At 46.0% G+C, this 27711-nt stretch overlaps 1 protein-coding gene across 2 annotated transcripts in view; it reads right to left on the reverse strand.

The window, feature by feature from the left end:
• The window catches only part of LRP5 (LDL receptor related protein 5), a 164789-nt gene extending 137661 nt beyond the window's left edge, over positions 1 to 27128 (reverse strand). For both annotated transcript variants that reach the window (XM_048484227.1, XM_048484226.1), the window contains exon 1: positions 26847 to 27128. In XM_048484227.1, coding sequence (XP_048340184.1) covers positions 26847 to 26934 — 88 coding nt within the window. In that variant the 5' untranslated portion in view covers positions 26935 to 27128. The remainder of the gene's footprint in view (positions 1 to 26846) is intronic.
• Positions 27129 to 27711: the final 583 nt, after the last annotated feature.

Below are 27711 nucleotides of genomic sequence, written 5' to 3' on the forward strand. Positions count from 1 at the left end.
TCACACCAATCTTTAAGAAAGGGTCTAGGGGGGACCCAGGAAATTACAGGCCAGTCAGTTTGACATCTGTTCCTGGTAAATTAGTAGAATCTATCATTAGATAAAATTATTAAACATGTAGAAAAGCAAGACCTGCTGAGAAAGAGTCAGCATGGCTTTTGCAGAGGCAAATCCTGTCTTACAAACTTACTAGAGTTCTTTGAGGGTGTAAAACAGGCATGTGGATAAGGGAGAACCAGTGGACATTGTCTACATGGATTTCCAAAAGGCTTTTGACAAAGTTCCTCACCAGAGACTGTTGAGAAAACTCAGCAATCAAGGAATAAGAGGGGAAGTCATTCTATGGATTAAAAACTGGTTGAGAAACCAGGAAACAAGGGGTGGGTATAAATGGGAAGTTCTCACAATGGAGAGACGAAGGGAGTGGTGTCCCCCAAGGATCCGTTTTGGGACCAGTGCTCTTTAACCTATTCATAAATGACCTGGAAGTAGGGTGGGTAGCGTGGTGGCCAAAGTTTGCAGATGATACCAAATTATGTAGGGTGGCGAGAACCACAAAGGATTGCAAAGAGCTCCTGCCGACCTTGATAAATCAGGTGAGTGGGCTAAGAAATGGCCAAACTTCACATACACACTACAAGGGTTAGTGCTATCAGTCACAGACCAGGAAAGGGATTTAGGCGTCTTAGTTGATAGTTCCATGGGAATGTCAACTGAATGCATGGCAGCTGTGAAAAAGGCAAACTCTATGCTGGGGATAATTAGGAAAGGAACTGATAATAAAACTGCAAAGATTGTCATGCCCTTATATAAAGCATCAGTGGTGCCACCGCGACTTGGAGCAATTGTGTTCAGTCTCTCTGGTCGCCACATCTCAAAAAAAATATATCAAAGAGATCAAAAGCGCAGAGAAGGGCAACGAGGATGATTGAAGGATTGGAGCACCTTCCCATGAGGAGAGGCTGCAGCCGCTTGGGGACTCCCTTTTTTTAGTTTGGAGAGGAGACGCCTGGAGGGGATAATATGATTGAAGTCTATAAAATTATGCATGGGTAGAAATGCTGACAGAGAGAATTTTTCTCACAATACTAGAACCAGGGGCATTCATTGAAATGCTGGGGAAGAATTAGGACTAATAAAAGGAAACACCCTTCACGCAATGCGATTGCGTTTGAATATGCTGCTACAGGAGGTGGTGTGAGGGCCACTCAACCTGATAGCTTTAAAAAGGCTTGGACAGATTTTACATGGAGGAGAAGTCGATCTATGGCTACCAATCTTGATCCTCTTTGATCTGAGATTGCAAATGCCTTAACAGTCCAGGTGCTCGGGAGCAACAGCCACAGAAGGCCATTGCTTTCACATCCTGCATGTGAGCTCCCAAATGCACGTGGTGGGCCACTGCGAGTAGCAGAGAGCTGGACTAGATGGACTCTGGTCTTATCCAGCTGGCTTGTTCTTATGTTCTTATGCTTGATATATGAGCAAATTCTAGAACAAGTAGAACGTGATCACGATGAGGGCTACATGGTTTTACTTGCTCTCACAGATATTATTGAATAATGCAGTCTGATTGGTTCTGTTAGATCATGTGCCAATTAGCTTAGATCAATGCATAATAGTGGAAGCAACTGCTAAGCATACCTGCCAATGCAGCAGCAGCAAACCAGGACAACAGCAGCTATGAACAGGCATGAAACAATATAGCAAAAAAAATTTTTTTTTAACAAATGCATCCAGGGGTTTTTTCAGCGTGAGGTTTTTCTGCTTTTTTGGTGCGAGGGGGTGGCGCAAAATCTTGAAACCATATCATTTGCCTCAAACTTGGCACAACTTCAGTATCAACGAGAAGGATAAAAGTGCTTTCAAGAAGGCTACTTCTGGCTGTCCTAGAATATTTAGAATGCTAAGGTGGCACCCCCTTGCCTTGAAAAATTCATTCTAGGAATGAAGCCCTCTTGAAGAAACTTTCTTCCTTATAGCCAAAATCTTGGCAGCAATTGTTACACAAGAGAAGGTGGTGATGGTGTGGAGAAAGGTTTAATGGGAGACACAACAAAAGAATAGGAAAGGTGCACATAGATAAATTTATTTATTTATTTATTTTCAGACTTATATACCGCCCAATCCCCGAAGGGCTCCCCCCAGGTCATTTAAATTATGAACTACCATGTGGAAAGTTACACAACTATGAAAGATAAAAGAGAGAGAATGGAAAGAGAAGGAACACGACAGGAGCAGTATAGTATTAGTAATGTGAACAGAAGTTTGGACAGTGAGAAATGAGCAAAGTATGACTATTGTGAAGAAATGAGAATGGAAGCAGTCAAAGAGAAGACACTTCAAAGCAAACTTTTTAAACTTTGCAAATTTGTGGTTTCCCTTTTGAATATTCATTTGTTTATTATACCAGTGCAGTACAGTGATTAAAAGAGTGGTCTAGTACCTGGAAAACCCAGGCTCGAATCCCCGCTCATACCATGAAAGCTTACTGGGTGACTTGGGCCAATTGTGCTCTCTCAGCCTAACTTGCCTCATTGTGGTGCTGTGTGGATAAAATGGAGGAGAGGAGAATGACTTGTCCCTCATAAAGCACTTGAGGACTCTAGTAATGTTCCCATATGCATCTTCATCCCCTCTTGGCATAGCACGTCTTTCCTAGCCATGTTCAAGAATGCTGGGGGGAAAGGAAAATAAGGAGACTCCAACACCATTAAAGTTAAAACTACGAAGTATACTGTAGCAATAAGAATTCAGAACTGACTTTCTGCCTTCGTCCAAAATACACCTTTACTGGCTCTGTGAGATTACACAGGCAGTTAACTACTTGCCAGACCCACCAAGCTCTTCATTATCGAGCATGCAAGAGAAGTAAAAGAAGAAAGGATGAACCGTATTAAAAATAAGATACTTTCTTCCAGATTATCTGTTGTTGAACAAAGTACTGGTCACTTGCAACTATTTAAACACATGTATTTCAAACAAGCTACATCCAAAATTTGATTCTTTACATTAGTGAACACATCTCCCCGAATTGAGTGCAGATTCAAGTATTCTAAAAACTCAACATTGGTGGGTCTTGTGAGTTTCTGTTATTAAACGACAGACTGTGGGAGCTTTTAAAAAAAAAAGACAGCACACAATACCCAAAAGAATTTGAATACCATGCAAGATCATTTACTCAAAACTGCAAATCCAAAAAAAGACTCTCACTAACTCATAAGTGGGTGGGTGGATTATTAACATCAAACTTAAATGCATACAATTCATACACATTGCAGTACTATAATTCAGGATGAATTTGAAAAATTAAAGGAGATCCTCAAGCAAGTGCCATCTATTGTATAACTCCCAGAAGACCTATCAGTTTCGGCGAACTGTAGGTCTGGTTGTCTGGGCTGGGCCAGTACAGGCTTTATACAAATCCTAGGAGTTGCAAAGGGCAGGTTTCAATGACAGTGTAAGGAATTCAACGAGTATTTATTCAGACATCTTAGAAAGCTCATACACACGCATGACTGGAATGGGGCCTCCCGCTTTAAACTACAGAATATAACCCCCTTGTCCCATCCCTCTCCTCGGGTGTCTCCAGTCCCATTCTCATGGGAATCCTGGAATTCTCATCTCACTCTATGAGAGATAAGCCCTCTAACAGTGTGGTTAAGGCGGGATTCTGGCCCGTCACTGCGCTAGGGAACTCAGTCAAGGCCAAACGGCTGTGAAGAGATTCAGCATCACTGAGATCTTTACACTCTGCCTCTCCTAAGAAAGAACCCTTCCGGGTTTCAGTGGAAAAGCACGATGAAAGGCAGAAATATGGGAGGGGTATTGATATTCAATCCGAATAGACCCATTGATTATGGCCGGAGGAATATCCCACCCAGGAAACTAAGCTTGCAAGCGTTTATTGGCGATTAAAGCGAGAGTCCAGAATAGCTGCCAATTTCATAGTGCTTGTGGCTACCAATTATGGTCGGGCGGGGTCTCTCCGGAGGGTCGCTGCCAGGCATCGGAAGCGGGAGTCTCCTTGAGCAAACTGGGAAATGAAAGACGGGATGGATATTACTTAAGGAATTAGGCAGTTCTAAACTAGCAGTAACATCATTGATCACTTTTGCACTTCTAAACGGACCCACCAATTTCTTGCCCAGTTTTGAATATTTGTGAACGCCTCTAAGATTCTTAGTAGATCAATAAACCCAAGCCCCCACACGTAAAGGGAAGTCAGAACGATGTTTATCCGCCTGAAACTTTTGTGAGTCCTTGGTTTGTTGCAGGGTAAGTCTGGACTGTCTTCCACCCCTCAGCCAGGGATGTAATCCATTGTTTGAACTCTGGAGGATGTAAGCCTCCGTGAGCAGTTGGGGCAGTGGTGGTGGAAGAACAGCCCAGACACAATTTCAAAGGGTTTTCTGTGTGCTACTATGAATATGGCATTGTTGTAAGCGATACATTTCTGCAAATGGGATTAACTCGCGACCAATTGTCTTGATGGTAGTTAGTGTAACAATAGCGTAAATACTGCTCTTCAGAGTTCTGTTCGTCTCCTCTCTGATTCCACCCGTCACTTTGAACGTGGTAGGGAAGCAACCGCCGGGGTAGTTCCCAACAAGCCCAGGAAAGCCTTCCAAAATTTGGAGATCTAATTGGGGCTGCGGTCGGTGGACACCACCTTGGAGGGGCGTGGAGTGTAGGCTTATAGATATGTTGAATAAATAATCGGCTAGCCAATTTAGGGGCAGAGGGATGGTGGTGCAGAAGGGGATAAAATGTGCTTGTTTGGAGAACAGGTCCACCACTACCCATAAAACAGTGTTTCCCCTGGCTTTCCGACGGAAATCCTCGTAATAAAATCCATTGGAAATAACCTCCCAGGGGCCGGAGGCAACAGGAGAGGTTTTAAAAGGCCATGGGGCTTTTCCCACGGAATGGGCTTGGCCTCGAAGCGCCCGGAGCCGAACATCCCTTGATATAAGTCTCAATGTCTTTAAGCATGGCGCACCACCCAGAACTGGCTTATCGGCCAGATGTAAGCGTTTTGAGGAAGCCAAAATGTCCAGCCGACCTGGCATCGCATTGGCGAGGCTTCGGAGAACCTGCTTCGCGGAGGGGGGGGAGGCACGTACCAACATCCCCCCCCCCGGTTTCAAACGCCCTCCTCCAAGCTGTATCTGAAGTCTCCCTCCTCCGCTGGAAGTTCGCTGGAGCCCCGCCTCTCCTCGAAGTTCCCCGTGAGGGAAGGGGGAGACGATACCTGAATGGGCGAAGGGGGAGGAGGAGCTGAGGTCTGTGATCCTAGTGACAGCCATACCCAGCTGGGAGTGGGAGAGCACGGTGCGCTGGATATTCTAAATAACGAAGAACCGCCCTCCCGGGGAAGGCTAGACAGCGCATCAGCCAGTTTATTGGTTTTTCCAGGGAAAAAATGGACGGTGAAGGAGAAGCGGGAGAAAAAATCAGCCCAACGTAGCTGCTTTGCGGACATTCTGAGGGGGGTAGAGAGGGCGGCCAAATTTTTATGATCCGACCAAACTTGGAAGGGGTGTTTGGCCCCCTCAAGCCAGTGACGCCAGGTGCATAGCAGCAGTCTCTTTATCCCCCACGGTCCAGTTGAGCTCAGGGCCAGAAAACTTTTTGGATAAGTAAGCACACGGCACAAGTTTACCATCTTTATTTCTCTGCAAGAGGAGGGCTGCGCTGGCCTCGTCCCATGTCATCCACGTGAACTACTGTAAAGGAAGGTCGGGGTTGGGGTGTTTCAGAATGGGTTCGGTAGTGAAAGCTGATTTCAGATGCTGGAATGCCGATTGGACATTCCTGAGACCAAGGGAGGGGGAGCCTCCGAAGGCTTAGCAGCCTGTGAATCCCTTGCCTTTAGTGCGTAAAGAGATCTGTGAGCGGAAGGGCCAGTTTCTTTAGCAGAATTGGGGTATAAAATCCGCGATAGAAATTGGCAAAACCAAGGAAGGGATTGCAATTCTTTTATGTTGGTGGGGGCCGGCACATTGAGGTACCGCTGTCTACTTTTTTTGCAGGATCCATTTTAAGCCGTCGTGGTGAGATCCGATAGCTCTAAATAGTCTATGGAGGACTGATGAAAACAGCACTTTGACGGCAGTTTTCGCCGAAGAGAGAGTTGTCAAGTAAACGTTGTAACACCTCTCGAACCAGGGCTTCATGCTCTTCCATAGTTTGTTAATGAATAAATCAAGACATCATCTAAGTTACACAACCAAATTCTTTATACAATAAATCTTCGCCGCAAAACCCTCATTGATTAGGGCCATAAAAGCTCCGGGGCTCCAGCCAAACCGAATGGCATTATTAAGTATTCATATTGTCCAAATTTAGTATTAAACGCTGTTAAATGTTCATAGCCTTCCATGCACTTCTGACCCTGTAATAGGCCTCTCTTTAAATCCAACTTAGTAAAACTCAGAGCCCTTGCCCAGTGCATCTTAAGAGGTCTTTGATTAAGGGCAAAGCGATATCTTATTGGACATGGAAACAGCATTCCCAGTAATCCACGGTAATCAGTACAAAGTCTCAAAGGAGCCATCTTTTTTCTTTACAAAACAAGAACAGGGGCGGCATGGGTGTGTTTGGTGGTTCGTCATTATGAATCTGCATGAGCCAGATTCTTATCCAAGAAAGCATCGGAGCTCCTCTTTCTTCTGTGGGGCTCATGCGATAGATTCTACCCTTGGGCAGTTGAGCTCCGGGCTGCAAAATGATTTTGCAATCGGTATCCCTATGAGGGGGGCAACTGATCGCATTCTTGCTCCTGGAAAACACCGCCCTGGCCAGATCTTTACGCCAGCTTGTGGGATATCGGTGGGATTAGAAGTCACCGAATGCGTGTGTAAGGCGGTGGAAGCCAGCGGTTCCAATGTCCATTTGGAGGCGGGTTTTCCCCCACTTCGTGCTGCCTTCGTGAGGGGGGGTCCAGTTAATCTCTAGAATTCGCTCTTTCACGAATAATATTTGGACTCATGTAATAACATAACCATGGCATGCCCAAGACAATGGAGTGTTTGGCCACTGGAGCAAGAACGAAACTAATTTTTTCCCAATGGTCGAAGCGCAACGGAGACAAAACAGGTTGCGTTTTGAATCGGGCCGGCCTTCTACGCTCCAAGTGGGCTGCCATCCATTTGAGTAAACGGAGATGGGGAGGCTTCACTAGGGAATTCGGTCTGAGCCAAGTTCCTCAGCTACCTGCGGCCGCGTTAAACGGTGGGAGACAGCCAGAATCAAATGCTTGGGCGGAGGCTATAATATCGTCGCGGCTTATGCTTGGCAGGGTTGGCTAAAGAGGCTTGGAATAGTAATGTAATGGCTGCCTTCACCTCACTGCGAATCTGGAGTAGGACCCATGTCCATGGGCGCCGAAGATAGGCAAACGCGCGACTACCTCCTCCTCGCAGGGTCCTCCTCGATAGGCGGCTTTGGACGAGCCTGGGGAAGAGGTCCAGACTTCCGTGGAGGCTTGGCAGAGGGGTCGTGAGAATCCGGAACGGCGAAGGCTTCCCCTATTTTGGGACAGTTGGCAATACCAGATGGCCAGGACCACCGCTAATAGAGGCATAATCCCAAATCGGCGAGTGGCGTTTCAGATGTGGTCTCTGTGGAGACGGCCGGGCTTGGTTTGCGAGTTGTTTGGGGAGCAACCGTGGTGGTTTTCGGTATTAGGCGTCCCCCGGCACGAGCCGTGCTCTAGAGCGGGCTGCTACTTGCATGATCCCAGATCCCGATCCACTCAGCGCACGGTGCTGGATGCGGATAGAGGAGAACTGTCTCCTCGAAGTTTGAGTATTCATAGCCCCACCGAAGAAGTATTTCCACATTTCATGCGTTCCAGGCCAGCCAGGGAGGAAGTTTAGTAGCCGCCGCATCGCAAATTCACGCGAACAAATTCGGCCAAAAGAACAGTTGCCCTGCTGAACCGGACTTTATGGTACCCGAATGGCTTCGTTTTCAGCATCCGGATCTTGGAAGCGGGCGCCGTGAAAGGCTTGGAGAGAAATCCGGCCACTGTCAGCGAGTATCATCAGCTTACGAATTCATAAAGAGTCACAAACCAGTCAGCCAGCCACTCCCCCCATCCAAGGCGGACCCGATGTCCCTGTATCTTTTCACGTTCCAAGAACGATACAAATCATCAAATTCCCTCCATATGTGCGTCCAGTTACTTGCAGGATGAAAGTAGGGGAAGTTCAGAGGCGGTCCCACGTCCGAAACGGGACGAGGTAGATGGGGCCTATAATATCCTCTTTCAACAGCTCTTGGAGCCCGATCTGGGCCAGCGTGTGGTTGCAAGCTTGGCTGGGAAGTGGTGGGGCTGGGAGAGCAGGGGGCGGCTGAGTTACCGCCCGGTTGGCGAGGAGGTAGAGTAGCAGGACTGCTTGCAGCGTCGATCTCCCCATGGCAGGGGAGGTAGCGATGGTAGGCGCTCTGGTAAAGGCGTAAGCACCGAATCCGGGTTCTTGCCATCGTATCCACGCTGCCTCTTCAGCTCTTGCTCCAAGGCAGCCAATTCTCTTTCTAACTGCTGAAGGTTAAAGGCATCTTGATGCGCGTAATAGACCATTTTTCACGATCCAGTTTTGCTTGTATCATCACGTTGAATAAGCCAGTCAACTTCGCTCTGGCGTTTGGATGGCCCTAATGCTTTCGCGCCATGGCGTTCCAGATCTAGCTTGGAGTGATCCAAGACCTTGTCATGGACCGATAAGTTCTGCTGATACTGCCGTTGCAACTGCTTGTACTTCTTTGGCTTTCGGTTCAGGACTATTTCGAGTTGGGCGTCCTTCGCGTTGTTGTTCTCTGGGTCCGCGCTTTGCAGGCATTCACGCATCTTTTTTGCAGCTGTTCGCGTTCCTCCTCCCAGAGTCTGGCGTTCCGGTCCCATACCTCTTTAGCATCAGCAAGAAGTCGGTGCTACTTCTATCGTCCCAACTTTTCTTTGGACGGGAGGGGAAATAAATCGGATGGGGGAGTCAGGTCTTCTTCGGATTCCTCCTCTCGGGATGGTAACTCCTCCAGTCCTCCGACGGCAATTCCCGAGCGGCTCCGTAGAGCGCTTCTGGCACATCCCAACTGCTACCACAGTGCCCGGGGGCTGGAAATCCGGATTAGGAACCAGCACGGAAACCCCTCCCGATCCACCCGACCTCCCTGATCATAAACGTCCAGCATTCGGTTCTCGACTGTGGACTTGGGACAGGCCCCGGTGCTATGCCACTAGGGATCCTTGGGAGAACATCATCGGTATGAGTCAAAGCGAATCGTTCAATTGACTCCTGGGTGGCTGCATGAAGTGCTTAGTCAGACCCATCTCTTCCAAAACAGGTTGCATCTGGGGTTATGTAATCCACACGGAAGCGGGTAGAGATCCGATCCACAGGAGCTTCGATCCATAGACAAGCGCCCCAAATCGACTCATGCTGAAATCCATCATCGGGTCACATCCGATCCCTCATCCCAACGAAGTAGGGGAAGACTCATGCTGGAACGGAGGCGGGAGAGGAGTCACCAGCGAGGCCCGTTCCCCCACTGGTTCCTCAGAATCAGGAAGGGAAGGCTCGGAACCCTCTATGGGGCTACCGCGCCTTCCACAGTTTCAGGAATATTCAATCTCTGCATGTTAAAACACCAGAGATCCACTGAGTGTTAAAAAGAAAAATAAAGAAGGATTCCAGTCATAATGTAAGGAATTCCAACGAGGCAGAAATAAAAGACTTTTGGGTTGGACGAAGACCATTTATTCAGACATCTTAGAAAGCTCATACACACGGCATGACTGGAATGGGGCCTCCCGCTTAAACTACAGAATATAACCCCCTTGTCCCATCCCCCTCCCGGTGTCTCCAGTCCCATTCTCATGGGAACGGAATTCTCATCTCACTCTATGAGATAAGCCCTCTAACAGTGTGGTTGCTGCGGATTCTGGCCCGTCGCCCGTGCCAGGGAACTCAGTCAAGGCCAAACGGCTGTGAAGAGATTCAGCATCACTGAGATCTTTACAGACAGAAACTTGGCTTACTGCTGTTGCACTACAATTTTAGGATCCGTTTCCGCTGTTCTGCTTAAATCTCACTTTATGCAGCTTAGCTAACTAAATCCATATGTACCTTGAAGACAAATATTTATTGTGGTATAAGCTTTCAAAGGCAAGAACCTGCTTCATTCAAAGCATGAAGCTGACTGGATTGTACCTCAATCCATATGGGATACATCCTATGGATCTAATGAAGCACTCCCCACCCTCTCTTGTTTACTGAAGATCGTAGCATAAAAATCCTATAAGCTTTTAAATACCACAGCACACCTTCTTTTCACCCCAACAGACCTGTATGTCTCTTCAGGAACCAATTTAGATTAATACCACGTGCAGATCTGCAAGTTGATAAAGGAAAACATGTCCTTATCTACGTTACCACATGTTTAATATTAAATACAGACAACAAAGCTTCAGACAAAATAGGCAAGGTTGTTTTAGGGTGTTTTTTTTAATACAAAGCATAGAAGGGGAGCCGGCTGCCAATGCAGCATTCTGTGCGCCCTTGCAGGGGCCGCCGATTGCCATTGCTGCGTGCTATGCCCTCCCGCATTCTGGAGTGCAATAAGGCAGGCGGAGGTTCCGCTGTTTGGCGCTTGCCGGGGAGTCCGCTGCTCCTCGCGTCGCTTTGCGGCCGGGGTTGTAGGTTCCCCTTCGCTTCACAGGCAGAACGGGGAATGGCGTGGCTATTATGTGGAGGAAGAAGGATAAACTCGCTTCATTAAGTGAGGAAAAATTCCTCTGCCGTCCTGGAGGGATTGGAGACTGAGGAGATGTGGGGGAGGAGGAAGGGAGTTTGGAAAGGTAAAAAGAGTGAAGAACGACAAAAGAAGGATAGGTGCTGGCCTAGGTAAAAGTTGAAAAGGAAAAAAATTTCCAGCAGAGCCTTGCGAAGGAGCTGCTCTCCTTGATGAGGCAGGAAGTAAAACTGGAGATGAGAGGGGTAGCTAGCCAATGCCCAGGAAGTGACAAAAAACTTCTTCCTGCCTTCCTGACCCAAGGCTGGGAAACACCCAACCAGACGTTCCCCGCCTCTAGTAGAATGAACTATTTACAGATTTTTAAAATACAAAGCAACCAATCAGAACTTTAAAGACCACAACATCTCCAAAGCTATAACAAAAAGAAACCAAATTAATTCTGTCTATTAACAAGTTAAATATCAATGTAATATTTGCTACTCTATTAAGAAGTAAATTCCATTAGATCAGAGGTGTCAAACATGCAGCCTGGGGCCGGAACTGGCCCCCTGAGAGTGCTTACCAGGTCCGTGAGCCAGCTGAGGGCACCCCACCCCCATTCCCAATCTGACCTGGCGAGCCCACTGTGGACTCACCAGTCCAGACACCCACCCAATCCCCCACTTCTGATTTGGCCTGGTGAGCCTACTGCAGCCTTGACAGCCGAGGCAATCCCTAGTGCTGATCTTGGCTGGCATGTCTGCCAGAAGCCAACCAAGTCACATTTCTGTCATATCCAGCCCTCATAATGAATGAGTTCAACACCCCTGGTTGGGATTATTTCTTTGACACCTCAAGCTTTCTGCAAAGTACTTAACTTTTTTATTTTATTTGTTAAAATATTTATACTTCACCTTTCATCATTGTTCAAGGTGACTTGAAAGTATGCAAAGTTTTACTTGTTTTGTACAGAATAGAGATGCATCTCATTTTTTTCCTCTGAAGATGTAAATGCTCTCAAATTCTGAAGGAATGGTTAAGGGGACCACAGCTCAACGTGAGATGCGGAGAGAACACAATATTTTGCTGTCAATACTAATTATTGTAAGAGAGACAAAATCCAGGTTTAAGCTTTCCCAAGTATTCATTGAGAATCTACTCTATAGACACCACAGTCTATTTTCCATGCTTGGTATGAGGGAGTGAAAATTTTCAGCTTATAGCTGCCCATCTCCTGCTCTCCCTGAAGAGAAAGTAAGATCTGACCCAGCTATAAAGTTTGTTCTATCTGTATCCGTGGTAATTCAAGAAGATCCTCAAGCAGAGATAATGTAGCATTTCAGTTGCAGCAGATGCTGCGGCCTATCCAGGGCACAATGAGGTAAAACTTGTTTCTTCTCAAAGCATGTTTAGAAAGTACCATCTGACCAGGCCCAAAACAAAGTACAATGTACCATTATTTTACCTTCAAGGACAATTCTTAAATAGGTCACGATAAATCAGCATAAAATGAAATTAGAATAAAAAAGCAAATAAGCAATCAAATGCAAGTCCCAGTTACATGTCAGGCCCACACACACCCACCCACACCCACACCCACACCCACCCACCCACACACACACAGAGGTCTCTCTCAAATCACAGCTACTCAAGGGATCAAGCAGTTTGACTGGGGAAGGGGAATAGCTCTTGACCTTAAATACAGACCTTAAGTGGAAGTCTTCATCAGACATTAAATAAGGTACAAGCAGTGAGGCAAGTTTTCCAAAACCTTTTAAATGCAAAAATGTATTAACCTTATTGGCATTTGATTTTGCATATTTAACCTAGAATTTAGGGACTTCTCCACTTGAAGCCTGCTGGGTGACCTTGGGCCAGTGACAGTTGTCTCAGAACTCTCTCAGCCCACACAGAGGCAGGCAATAACAACCACCTCTGAACACCGTTTGCCTTGAAAAACCTACAGGGTCACCACAAGTCAGCTGTGATTTGACAGTACTTTCCACCACAATCCTTTAAAAAGTACTTCAAGCTAATCTTACATGCTGCATAAATACCCCAAAAGTTTTTCCAATAGCCAAAAGAAGCTAAATGGATTTGATTAGGGAGAGAGTTTCATAGTGAACAGTGTGTATGTGCACACACTAAATACACTTATTTCTTGAGAGTCCAAATGATATCATCAGCCTGTCAAGAGGTTGGGTGTGACACTGGAGGACTCTGGTCATCTCCGGCTCAAGACAGAGATGTCTCTTTTTGACCAGAGCCAGGAAAGGTGGAGCTCTCTCTAGTGAGACTTGAGCCCTGTGGAATTGGGCTCAGTTCCTCAGGGTTTGTAAAATGGAGATGTTTGGCAAGTTTATGGTTGCAGGTAGTGACAGCTGTTACAACCACTGGTCTTCCTCTCTGTTTCCCCTTCATTCCCCTTGCTGATCTTGGACCTTCCCTCAAATTCCCCCTCTGTCCCTCCAGTCTCCATTTTACTATTTGATTGGAGTCTCTTGATCCCCCTCTGTGGTAATACCGTATAACATTGGTTTCTAATCCATACTCAGGGAGAAACTTAGTTAGGGCGCCATCTGTTTTAATCAGTTTTCTTCCTAGGATTTTAATGATGAATATAAATGGAAATTTTATGCTTTTATGGTATTGAATTGAAGTACTGCAAATTGCTCAGAGTCAGGCTCTGGCTAGGACAGGGTGGAGTATAAATCTAAAATAAATTAATAATGATCTACCTCTGATAATTATATGAGTAAAGGATGCAAGTCTGCTGCTCACAAGATCAGGTTTGTTAACAGCTCAGATAAATGTGAGCTTGAGCTGAAATGAGACTGAGCTCCCAGGAACTTCCATTCAGGATATTATGGATGTTCCTTATTTCTCTAAAGTTTCCAACCAACCATCATGTTGCTAACTATGCCCCTCAGTCTACAATACTGCTGACCCGGCACATAATCCCTTGTAGGGAGCAGCCCAAAGGTACATATGCTGCTGCTCCCTTCCCAATGGGCACTCCCCTCCTTTTTCAATTAGTATCGCTTCTGTACAAAAGACCAGTACTATCTATGGTTAACCCAAGTCATAGATGGCCAGTCTGCTTCCAACCAAGACTGTAAAACTGTGACAGACTTTAAACTCAGAGCTAGCAGCTGGTAGAACTATAAGCTAAAGATCAAGTGTAACATTTTCACAGCCTGACTATTAGTACTGGTTAAATCTTTAGTACATTAATAATAATGTGCTATATAAGCTCACAAAACATTGTTAGCATGCATAAGATAATCACCTCATACATTAGCTGGAAATGCAATAATTTTCTGCGGTACCCACCTTAGCAGAATGTTTGGCACCTTGCCTAAACTCCCACCCAATTTTCTCAGAGGAACAAGCAGCAAATTGCCTCTTCCCACTTCCAGTTATAACTGAGCTCTATAGTAACTGCCACCCAGGGGTGTAGCAAGGGGGGAAAGCACCCAGTGTACTGGTGTGTCCTCCGCCCCACCACACCCTGAAATGCCGTGCCACGCCCCCACAGGGGGACGCCCAGTACATCATACCCCCCGCCCAGCCCCCTTAGAGCTACGCCTCTGCTGTCACCTGAGAGCACAAGTCTTCTCTAAAAGGAGTAAGGTGGCAAATTCTACAGGCATCTACAAGGGTGACCTGCCCATATCCTTTCAGGTACATGAGAAATCTAAGGCAGCCAAGGCCATACCCATAACAGAACTAGAAATGAACATATAAAGCTGTATACAAGAGAATAAGAAATACAAAATGGGACATCCTACTTGCCCATTTCCAGCTTAGCAGCCTGGACAACCAGTGTGGGTTAAGGGTTAATATACATGACCAGGGTAAATAAAAATCAATCATTTTTTTAAAAAAAATTAATTAATTTTTTTTCATTTAAATTGGGTTTTTTTAAGAAATGCTTTGAGGAAAAAACAAACACCCTGTGAGGTAGGTGGGGCTGAGAGAGCTCTGAGAAGATGTGACTAGCCCAAGGTCACCCAGCTGGCGTGTGTGGGTGTAAGGAACCTCGAAGGACCCGAAATTAAGTTACTTTGAATAGTTCTTTATTTCATAAACTTCAGGAGTCACAATACACGGAATGCAGATTCTGACCTTCCCCGAATCCGGTGGCCTCTTTTACGGGCAAAACGGCTCCTCCCCGAACTCCCCAATGCAATTCCCACGATAGAAAAAGACAAGCTTCAAACATATATGATAAGCGCAGACAGCAAGGTTAACTCCAGCAGCCACCCTGAGCATACAGCCCAGACCAAGGAATGTTCCAAGGCCAGGCTGGCTGAACAGAAACACACATCAAACCACAACCTTACACTCTGCCTCCCCTACAAAAGCTCCCTCCCCACCTGGCTTGTGGGGAAAAGATTTATGAAAAGCAGAAATCAGTGAGGGGGCATCAATATTTTCAACATAAATCCACTGGTTATGGCCTGAAGGATATCCCACCCATGAAACTAAGTATTGCAAGCGCTTGAAGGAATAACGAGAGTCCAGAATAGCATTAATCTCATAGTGCTTGTGGCCGTCAATAATCACTGGTGGGGGTGCCTCCGTTTGGTCGTGCCAGGCATCAGAATCTGGAGCCCGCTTGAGTAAGCTAGAATGAAAAACAGGGTGAATGTTACTCAACGAATTTGGCAATTCTAACCGAGCAGTCACATCATTGATCACTTGGGTGATCCGGAAGGGACCTATGAATTTCTTGCCCAGCTTGGAATATTTGTGCACGTCTCTAAGGTTTTTTGTGGATAAATAAACCCATGTCCCAATCTGCAAAGGAAAGTCAGAACGATGTTTGTCTGCTTGGGTTTTTTGCGCCTCCTGCGCTTGTGCGAGCGAAGAAGAAACAGTCTTCCAGCCCTCAGCTAAAGACTGGATCCAGTCGCCAAACTCCGGGGGCTGCAACGCCTGGTCTGGGAGTTGAGGCAGGGGAGGGTAAGAACGACCTGACACCACTTCAAAGGGGGTTTTGTTGGTACTACTATGAACCGCATTATTATAGGCGTATTCGGCAAAGGGCAGTAGCTCGGACCAGTTATCTTGATGATAATTGGTGTAACAACGTAGGTACTGTTCCAGGGTTCTGTTGGTCCGTTCCGACTGGCCGTCACTTTGCACGTGGTACGGGGCAGCGACAGCTGAAGCGGTTCCCAGAATCTCCAGGAATGCCTTCCAAAACTTGGATATGAACTGGGGGCCACGGTCGGAGATCACCCTCTCAGGAGAGGAGTGCAAACGGTAGATATGTTGAATAAACAATTTCGCTAACTTGGGTGCCGAAGGAATGGTGGAGCATGGAATAAAATGTGCCTGTTTCGAAAAGAGATCCACCACCACCCACAGAACGGTATTTCCATGGCTTTCAGGGAGATCTGTGATAAAATCCATGGAGATCACTTGCCAGGGCTTGGAAGCTGGAGGAATGGGATGCAACAACCCATGGGGTTTGCCCGGGATAGACTTGGCTTCAGCACACGTCGGGCAACCTCTAATATACGCTTCAATGTCTTTGCGCATGGTGCGCCACCAAAATTGACGCCGGAGCAAGTGGAGCGTTTTCAAAAATCCGAAATGTCCCGCTTGCCTGGCATCGTGGCCAGCCATCAGGACCTGCTTACGTAGCGTCGGCGGGACGTACCAACAGTCTCCCCTCCTCCAAACGCCCCCTTTCAGTTGCAGGAGGGGGTCGGATTCCCCTGTTGGGACGTCTTGCCGCCCCGCCTCCTCCAACTGGCGTAGGAAAGGCGAGACGACTTCTGTAATGCTCGGTGGGGGCGCGGATGGAGTGGGCGTGGATGTTTGTGATCGGGTGACCACCAATCCCAATTGTGAGGGCGAGAGAATGGTACGCGGAATAGCACGTAAGGACGTGTCCGCCCCCTTGGGTAGGCGGGACAATGCGTCCGCTAATTTGTTGCTTCTGCCTGGGAAGAAATGGACTGTGAAAGCAAATCTGGAGAAGAAATCAGCCCATCTTAACTGTTTAGCTGACATTGAGTGGTGTAGACAGGGCTGCCAGGTTTTTATGATCAGACCAGACTTGGAAGGGGCGGGAAGCTCCTTCCAACCAATGCCGCAAAGTACTAAGAGCCTCCTTGATAGCAGCCGTTTCTTTGTCACCCACGGTCCAGTTGAGTTCAGGACCGGAGAATTTTTTCGATAAGTAAGCACACGGAACAAGTTTATTATCTTTATTTCTCTGCAAAAGGGCTGCTCCTAATGCCTTGTCCGAAGCGTCTACATGCACGACGAAGGGCAAGGAGGGGTCCGGGTGTTTCAATACAGGTTCTGTAGTGAAAGCTGATTTAAGCGATTGGAAAGAATCCTGACACTCTGGGGACCAGGGGAGGGAAGCCCCAGGTTTGCATGCTTGAGGACCCTTCCCTTTTGTGCGAAGCAAGTCAGTGAGGGGGAGAGCAATTTTGGCGAATTGAGGGATAAAGTCCCGGTAGAAATTGGCGAAACCTAGAAAGGATTGAAGCTCCTTGCGGGTTGTTGGAACGGGCCAATTAACTACAGCGGCTACTTTGGCTGGATCCATTTCCAGGCCCTCTGGTGAGATCCGATAACCCAAGTAATCCATGGAAGTCTGATGAAAGGCACATTTAGACAATTTCACGAATAGAGAGTGATCGAGGAGACGTTGTAACACAGCTCTGACCAGACGAACATGCTCCTCTTCCGATTGGGAATATATAAGGACATCGTCTAAATACACAACCACTCCTTTAAACAAAAATTCTTGTAATACGTCATTGATAAGTGACATGAAAGCCCCAGGGGCCCCAGTTAATCCAAAAGGCATTACAAGGTATTCATATTGACCAAATTTAGTATTAAAGGCTGTTAAATGTTCAAAACCTTCAGCGATCCTCACTCGATAGTAGGCTTCACACAAATCAAGTTTCGTAAAAATACGCCCCTTCCCCAACGCATCGAGGAGATCCTTGATCAGGGGCAAGGGGTACTTATTTGAGATAGAGACGGCATTTAATCCCCGGTAGTCGGTGCAGAGCCGTAGAGTTCCATCTTTCTTTTTTACAAATAGAACTGGGGCTGCGTGCGTGCTCTTGGTGGCCCGACGAATAAATCCCCGAGCTAGGTTCTTGTCCAGGAAGGCACGAAGCTCCCTCTCTTCGGCGGGGCTCATTCGATATATTCTACCCTTGGGAAGTTGTGTTCCTGGAACCAATAGGATTTTACAATCTGTGTCCCGATGGGGGGGTAACTGATCACACTCCTGTTCTTCGAAAACTTTGGATAAGTCCCAGTAGACTTTGGGGATTCCGTTTAAGTCCGAGCTAGGAGTGACATCGAGAGCCAGGGGTTGGGGCCCATCGGGAAGTTCAGTAGAGTCTTCCGGTGGTTCCCCCTCATGCATGTGATCCCCACAAGGGGGATCTGTGAAACGGATGATGCGCTGCCCCCAGAAAATGGTGGGTTCGTGGGAGAGTAACCAGGGCATGCCCAACACGATGGGATGGTTGGTGACTGGGGCCAGGATGAAGCTACGTCTCTCCCAGTGTTCTGCGCAACATAGGAGCACTGGCTGGGTTCTGAAACGGGCCGGACCCTCGGTGCCTAACGGACTGCCATCCATCTGAGTGAATGGGATGGGTTTGGCCAATGCAATACGCTCGAGCCCCAGTTGATCAGCAACCTGGGGCCTCATAAGGCAGTGGGAGCAACCAGAATCCACTAGGGCGCGTGCTAATATGCGTGTGTGTTTAGACGTATTGGCCAAAGAGGTCATAATAGTTATGGGGGCACCCCCGTCACTCACCGCATCTGGAGCTGGGTTCTCCTCCATAGGAGCCGACGAAAGGCTTACTCCTTCTGGCTCGGTGTCATCAACTTCCCCCTTTTCATCATCGAAAACAGCTTGTGACGCTCCTTGGGGCCCCTTTGGCCCTGACTTGCGTGGGGTTCGTGCTGTTGACTAGCGAGGAGCTGGAGTAAGGGTGGGAGAGGACGTGGGGGAGCCAGCAGGGAGGGAGTGAGCTGGGGAACAACAGAAGAGGGAAAGAGCAGAGAAGGAGACAGAGCTGGAGGAAAGCAGCGGAGAGTGAAAGAGCAAAGAAGGAGACAGAAAGCTGGAGAAGGACAGCAGAGAGGGAAAGAGCAGAGAAAGAGGCAGATAGCTGGGGAAAAGCAGCAGAGAAAGAACAAGCTGAGAAGGAGGCAGTGAGTGAAGAAAAGACCCCAGCAAGAGGTCATTGACCATCATTACTGAGATAAGTGAGGGGGAGTCTGGGAGAGGCGAGGGCCTGTGATATGGGTCCCGTTTCCCGCCCTTAGAAATCAAGAGGAGTGCCACTACGAACAGGAAATTTGGAGTGCCTAGAACCGATTACCAGACACTTTTAGCACCCTGAAAAATATAGCAATGGCTTTACTCACAATTTTTCCCTCTACATACTTTCGTGAGACCTTATTCTCAATGTTAAATAATATCAAAACCAACAAAAGAAACAGATTGACAGATGAAGTTAGTAGCGCTTGCTTGGGCTTGAAGTGTACAAAATACCAACCTTCAATTGAAGATTTAACCAATGAAATTCAGCAACAAAAAAGTCAATAATAGGCAGGTTAGTTAAAGAATTCCCCCTCCCCCTCACTTATCTTACCGGTAGATCATGGCACCCCACACAAGTTAAATAATTTCAAGATCAACAAAAGAAACCAACTGACGGATGAACAAATAAGTCACTAAGCAGGTAAGTTAAATAATAAGTTTTTGGTTTATTAAATACAGTTATATATTACAATTATACATTTTTGTTATTTAAACTATAAATATCGCAAAATTATGGTTTTTTCCTAGAAGTGACACACCGAGTTATGCTCGTTTTTTTGGCGAATTTTGACACAGCAAGCTCAAAAAGTTGCCCATCACTGTCCTAACATCAACTTCAAGTATTGGGTACAGTACTATTTCCAACAGCTCTAAGCTCAATAAGAATTGCTTATGTTCACGGTTCACATCTGGTAACTGGGGCATTCTTAATAAAGGTCACTGACCTTAACCTTCACTAACAGACAGAATGCACTATACACAAAGAAATACAAGGCAATGGACAGACATTTGTGGGTATAGTAGTTTGTGGAGCAAGGTGGAGCTAGTAGTTTGTGGAGGCACCTAGCTCTACCTCCAGAAATCTAAGAGGCAGAACAGATTTTTTAAAATTGCTTTTGGCAGCAGATCACACCACAGCACAAAGATCTTCACTATGCAACTGAAGGTAAGTTGATTGTATGCAAGAAAATATTTTCAGACAGTTTGTGTATTTCAAAATGCATCCTGCTAAGCAGAACATCTGTCAGAAATGCTGAAGTGTCACCGTGATGGACCCACCACTTCTTCCAATATCACCCAGGCAAGAGAGCCACACTCTGACCTGGATTGTCCAATTTTCCCGCCTTTTTTACCTCAGGGACTAAGCTGCTTCTGGTTTTGGTAGCATAAGGTAATAAAAGCACTTTCCTTCAGTCCTGTTATATTCCCAGAAGTTGAAGGATGCCTGCTATTTTAGAACCCTTCCTGGCAAACACCTTTATATAAGCCACAAATAATAATATTGAGCCAGAGATAACTTAAACAGAATACAAGACTTATTAATAGAGAGGAGATGGGAATGGGAAATGATTAACTTGGAGAAAGGAATAGATGAAGCAGGATAAATATATATTTACAACAGATCTTTTGGCAGAGAATCAGCAGTATTTGTTTTCAGGCATAGGCTTAAATAAGTTGTTCAGTTTCAGTAAGTTAGGATGTTAAACATGTTGTTTCATAAGATGGTACAGTTGCTTATACTTCAGATGGTACTCTGGCTAATGGATAAACACCCTGGGTTCTATCAGGGTTGGCACATTACCAGTACCCTCACTCAACCCTCACAAATAGAAATCCTCAAAAAAAACCCCATGAAATTCTCTCTTTAGAGGAAAATAAAGCAAAACCCCACACAGCAGACTAACTGGTCTTTAGGATTTTTCCCCCCTCTTCCTGGAAGATATATCCATTACTGGTTATATATGACATTGACCCCTGATGAGGTTACTCACATTTGTCCTACATTGTTTCATAGCTAAGATTTTCACATACAATGAAGTACAGATCTGGTAAGTGTAAAAATTAAACACAATGTATGGGAAAACACAGGGAATCTGAGGGGCTTTGAAAGTTAGTTGCATGTAAAAGGCTTTTGCAGAACAACAGCGTCAAGCAAGAGATATCGAATGCATGTGGTAACAAGAGAAATGGTCAGTAGTGTTTACCAGGACAAGCAGCAGGGATCCACATGTCTTCAGATATTGTACTGTTATCATCATTCATTTTCTAGAACTTCTTATATGCATAGGATTACAATGTAGAGTCCCTTTGTGTCTGAGATGTCCTGGTACAACCTGCTTAAACCACCTGCAGAGCTTTGCCACACACCAGGGGTGGAAAACCTTTTTTCTGCCAAAGGCCATTTGGATATTTATAACATCATTTACAGGCCATACAAAATTATCAACTTAAAAATCAGCCTGATATATTTGGTCAAACATTTAATTAATTCACCCCTAATGTAATGGCTGGAACTGCTTCTCTTTGGTGAGGGGTGTGATGTTAGCTGGTATTGATGATGTTGCTACTCACAACTGCTTTTCCTGGTTTGAATTTTGAGTTTTAATTTCCTTTATAGAGCCAATGTTGGGCCTGCCTCTTTTCCTAGCACTATTGTCTTTTCCAGTGACTGTTGGCTTCTCATATTTTGGCCAAAGTTCGATAACCTCAGTTTAGGCATTTTAGCTTCTAGGGAGAGTTCGGACTTCATTTGATCTAGAGGCCACTTATTTGTCTGTTTGGTGGTCCACAGTATCGGTATAACTCTCCTCTGATTCCACACCTTTCAGTAGACTCGCCCTTTTTGTGGTGCAGCACCTGGAGGGTGCAAGCAGGTCTTCACAGTCTTCCTTTGCCATTCAGCTTGGATGTCTGAAGCTCGAGCTCATCTTTCCCTCTCTGCAGGAGAGCCAGCCTGGTGTAGTGGTTAAGAGAAGTTTACTCTTATCTGGTGAACTGGATTTGTTTCCCCACTTCTACACATAAAGCCTGCTGGGTGATCTTGGGCTAGTCAAAGTTCTCTCTGAACTTTCTCAGCCCCACAGACATCACAAGGTGTCTGTTGTGGGGAGAGGAAGAGAAGGAGTTTGTTAGCTACATTGAGACTCCTTATGGTTGAGAAAAGGGGTATAAATCTAAATTCTTATTCTCTTCTTGACATTTCCCCCCTTCTTCCCTACCAGCAGAAAAGGCCCAAGAGAAGCCTCCAGCCAAGCTGCTGGATGACCTTTTCCGCAAAAGCAAGGCAGCTCCGTGCATCTACTGGCTTCCCCTCACTGACACCCAAGTAGTCAGTGGCACCCTTCGTGAGCTCTGGGGAAGGAGGCTGAGCTTTGCCTTTCCCAGTGGGTGGGGGCAGTATCTATTTACAGGCAACCTCTCACTCTTGCATCTTTGCATCTTCCTCCGCCCTTCCTCCCCTCCAGCACGTTCAGAAGCAGGCAGAGCAACTGGCCAGAGTCCAGGAACACAAACGCCAGCACAAGGAGCAGGAATGGAGGAAGCCCACCAGCGAGAACGTAGCCATCAAGCTAAGCAAGAGAAGATGTGGGAACACAGTCGAGAACAGAAGTGCAAGCAGTCCGATGCACCGGGAGGAGGCGGGGCAAGCTGGGAGGCGAGAACAGTGGCCGGGAACGCAAGCAGCTTGAGGTGGGTCCCACCTGTAGTTGCCTTGGCAGGGCCTGACCAAATGATTTTGCAGGCCTTATACGAACCCGAGGTCAGATGTTCCCCACCCCTACCCTAGACTTACCAGAAATAGTACAGGACTTGCTTTCCCCAGAAGGACTGCACTGCAGGTCATATTATTTCCTGACTGCTTTCCACACATAGGGGTAGATGTAGAACCTTTGTTGATGACTGGCTCTTGCAATTTGCATTCTTTCACAACCAGTAACTGAGTTCTTCTGTTCTCTTGTGCTTTGTATTCTTGTTCCACTTACATTGTCAACAGAACCCTAAGCAGACGTTTCTCACTTTACAGAAAACCTACTGACATCAGTTTGAAAAACCTGGCTATAAAACCTTGCCTTTGCCACAAATTCATTGTATAGCCTTGGGCATGTGAGTCTACATGAACTGTCCATCTGCAAAATGGGGTGTGCCAAAGGCAGACTATGGTACAAGTAAGTTCATATGCCAGAAGTGCTATGTAAGTTAAATGAATGCTATTACATCGTTTTTGCAAATGAGAAATAGAAGAGATTAAACACATTGCTTGCTTAAAAAAAACAAGTAAATTCAACCTGTCACTTTCAATTGCTGGACTGAACCGCCCTTTACCAATATACACAACTCAGAAGTTAGTCTCAGCTAAGAACCACTAAGCATCTGCTCTGAAGCTGGTTTTAAACAACAAGTTTTAAACGCAATATACTTGGAAGAATTACAGTTTCCAGGATTTCTGAAGACAAGCTACAGCAGTTAACGAGTTTGTATTATAAACAATTACACTCTAACATGAAACTAACACAGAATACTACAAGTAAATAATTGTGACACAAGAATTTTAGAATTTGTACAGTCTATCTTAACTTCCACTAAAACTCAGCAAATCTTATATAATACGCTTGGGTACAGATTCCCTCCTCCCATTCATGGTTTGCTTCATGGTTCAAATTATATCCAAATCACCAAACTATGATTAAAACTAATTAGGAGAGAGCCCATGGCACATTTCTGATTTCCAGACTATGAGATGGAGATTTCATGACATACAAATTGAACCATTGACTTTAAAATTGCTTTGCTAGGTAAAGAACAAACTATATTTGCCTTCTGAGTTGAAGCATTATAAATATAATACAATGGTTCAGTACTGTATTTAATATTATGGGCTTACAACAGCGGTCAACAAGTCATCACAGGCTTCAAGACTCGTATCTCTGTTGGGTGTACTTGTATGTCTACTTTATGCCCTCTGAGCTCTTCAGTTTGTTCAATTTGTTCATATTATTCTACCCACCAAAAGGGGAGACTGTGTTTTTTAAATACTACTAAGGCCATAGTTCAAGAAGTTTGCATAAAAGCAAATTCCAAAACTGACAGGGATCCTACTGCAAGTAACACATTTGGAATTGGGGTTTAAGAATAAGGGCCAAACTAATGCAGTGTTGTGGATTTGTGCACAAGGCAGCTAGGGCAGGACCCAACATAGATCAGGTACACACTGAAGGCTCTCTGGCCCTCCCACATCACTTCTCAAATCAAAACAATGCCTCTGGACTACTTTAAGCCCTAATAGTGGGGGAAAGTCACTATAGTGATACCTGTCTTTTCCCTACTGAGATTTAAAGGGAGGTCTTGAATCAAGAAAATATCAGAAGGTACGTAATCCCCCATCCATTATACACTCTGCAGTTGGTTTTTTTAGTTAGGTTTCACATCTGGGAATCTGGTGACAAACCTTCATAGACAGTTTGGCCTTCAGATTAATGCTTCCACACATTGGCCTTAACAAATGCTGCTAAATCGGTCTAGAATTTTTCTAGAATTTCATAGACTACATGTAGCGACAGGAAAACATGCAGCAAGTACACTATTTGCCATTTCTATACTCAAGCTTACTTCCATAGAACATAAGTGCAGTAGTCCAGTTTAGTATGTGACTACTGAGAAAGAGAAGACACTTTGCAGATGGCTCCAACACTGCATATTGTATACACCATGGGTAAAACAAGAAATGAGGACTAGCAACAGAGAGGTATTTGGGGCTTATGTATTTAGGAAGTGCTCCACAGCAGGTGGGCTATGCTCTTCAGGAGGGCTATAAGATGGCATTAATTCCAGCACTTCTCCCAGCAGCATGGGGTGGGGAGAATTCATGTGAAATGCTACTGTGTACTCCCAATCTCATGGTTGTACACATGGCTAACAGATACAAACATGGGCTGAGCAGGCCACACAGGTGACAGCACATAGCAAATCTTGAGGTATTCTCAGAAGAAAAAAAACTTTCCCCAACACCTTGGCTGCAGTGAGAACAAGACTGACCAAGTTCATTGCCCTAAAAGCTTATAGTCATCAAATATTTAAACTGTGGTCTTTCATGCATTATTGTTGTTGTTGTTTTAGTTACACTGTAAGCCGTCCTGAGAACCGCAATGTAGAAAGGTAGCTAATAAATGTTTTATTAAATAAATATTTAAAAAACACTACCATAACATGTTAGAGAATAACTCATGTATACTGGGCCTAAGTCTTTTCCATTCAAGACTTCCAATAGCATACCTACTTGCTAAAATGGCACTACACCACAGAAACTTGATTGATAATCAAGATGCTAGGAAAAGCACAATAACAGAAAAACAATTAATGGTAGGAATATGGATAAAGACTTGATCACAAACATTTAATTATTATAAGAGGGGCCTTTCATGTTCCAGATCTTTATGCCACCATAATTAGAATGTACTCTTACAATTAACTTGTCTAAAAACACAACATAATGTCTTTGGAGAAACTGGTCAAAACTCCCATATTAAATGCCTGCTCTGATAGCAGTAGATAATTTGAAGAGAAGTGGGTGGTCTACTAAAAACTGCCCTGAAGGGTTGTTCTAACTATTGGCCACACAACTTTATTTCTTCAACTACTTGGGAAATTACAACAATTAACATTCATTAGTGCATCCAAATTTCAGTTTACTGACTGCTAGTCTTAAAAGAAGCAAACTGCCTTGAAGTCTCCTCAATGCAAATTGAAAATGTTCTGTAGGTAACAGCACAAGAGAAAAGCAGACCCTGGATTTCTTAATAATGATCATCATTACTGTACCAGAAGTAAGTGCTGTGTGCATTGCTGCAAAGAGAGAACGAACATGGGCCCTCAAACAGGGTTCTGTGAATAAAAATCACAGTTTTTTCCCTTCATGAACCACATGGAAGGAAGACTATACACTCCTGAAGTCAAAATCCCTCCATGTGTCTGCTAAAGAAGCCATAGGGGAAATAGAATTCCAGCCCTTCCCCCTCGTTTTAACTCTGAATACCACACATCAATGGAAAGCTTTCAATCAGAACTTGAATATATTACATGCACACTACAACGAAGGACTAAAAGCAAAACAAGAAGTCCCACCGAAAATCTGAACTTAGTGCTATTCGATATACGTGATTGTCTGAACGCTCCCTGCAGTCAAGAAACAAATGTTCACTGTAGTTAAAGTCTGGGTAAACCCCCAGACAGGCAAACTCTTCTCAGAAGTCTGTTTTGCCAAGTGTTACGTTTCACAAGTCAGGCAAGTCTCTTCCCCGCCGCTCCCCACCCCACATACCCCCCTTTCATCAACTTTAAAATAAAAAGAAAGAAGATCTGCTCTTCCCCCAACCCCCACTTGAACGCCGATGCCAAAAGTTTGATTCAGCCTGCGATCGACACCCGACACCAGCTCCTCTAAACCCCAGGGAAATCACTGGGGCTCAGGGCCGCAAAGCGCTGGGAAAGAAAAACTTTTGTCTCGCTGTAGAGAGCACAAAGTTGAGCTCGGAAACCACGAGAGGCGAACGGAGACCAACAGAGAAAGAAAGGGCCATGGGGCTCAAGGAGCGGATGCCCTTTTAAAGGGAAAACTTGTGGGTTCCGGGAGAAACGAAGAAGGAACTTCTTTCTCCTGCCCGATCTAGCATGGATCGGTCGGTCACCCACCACACCCGCAAAGTTCCCCCGAAGCGCGTCTTCCAGTTTCCCGAAGTCGTACTCGCCACCTCCACGACTTCTGTGGATCCCACACCTCCCTGCCCCCCACTTCCAGAAGTTAAACCCCGCGTGTTCGCTTAGCTTTGCCCTCCCAGTTTGCCCGCCCGTAAGCCCCAGACTCCTGAGCCTCGGACCCTCCTCCAGCCCCACAAGTTTACACTTTCTAAGTTGCCCAGAAGTTTCTGTCTCCGCAACAAAAGGTGCTCGTAGCCAAGCCTGAGATTGCGCCAGCCGCCTCCGGGAGTGCCACAAGACTTACCCCCGACAGAGACCAAGTTGCATCGAAGCACCAAGGCGGCCAGCAGGAGCGGGAGCAGCAGCCGCGGCGGCGGCACCGCCGCCTCCATGTTGTGCCGCAGCAGCAGCTGCCCGCGGAGTGGCTCACGCAGGCTCCATGCTCCGTGTGCGCCGCGCTTGGCAGGCAGGGAGGCAGGCAGGCAGGGAGGGAGGGAGGGGGCGCTCGCCAAATCCTCCTCCTGCTCCTCCTCCTCGGGGCAGCGCCGTCGCTCTGGAAAGGCGGCTAGAAAGGGGGCTTGGAGCCTCCCGCTCCACTCAAAGCCAAGAAGGAACTGAACGGAAGCCCAGGGACTGCCCCGCCTCTTGGCCTGTGCGGGATAACCGAGCGCGCCCCTTGCCTTTGCCTCTGCTGCCTCTGCCGACTTGCCGAAAGAGCGCCAGGTGATGAGGTTTCGCTTCAGTTTTTACGCCAATGGAAACAAGGATATGGAAACGCGGATCGTACGCCAGTTCGCAGGCAGACAGCCCAACATTCACGGCTGGCCTCTCCCTCATGCTTCATCGGAAATGGCCAACATTTCAATAGAGTATATTATATAGCTCACTAAACGCATAGGATGACAGCCAGGAGAAGTGTCGTGGAAATGGAGTCGTAATGGAGAAGGGAGTCTTACAAGGACGTTGCCTTTAGCCTATTTGGTTGTTAATTTCTTTGTCTGAAGAATCTGTGTGGACCAAAGCATAAACTTATTCCATCTTCCCCCTTCAAACTTCGTTGGGTATAGCTTCTCAGCTCTCTGCTCTTGCAACCTTAACTTTTACCCAAATTATTGCATTATCCCTTTTGGGCCATCAGTTAACCCATTATATCTCAGCCCTGTTCACTC

The sequence above is a fragment of the Sphaerodactylus townsendi genome, linkage group LG02, assembly GCF_021028975.2.
Source record: "Sphaerodactylus townsendi isolate TG3544 linkage group LG02, MPM_Stown_v2.3, whole genome shotgun sequence".
In the NCBI taxonomy this organism is placed as follows: domain Eukaryota; kingdom Metazoa; phylum Chordata; class Lepidosauria; order Squamata; family Sphaerodactylidae; genus Sphaerodactylus; species Sphaerodactylus townsendi.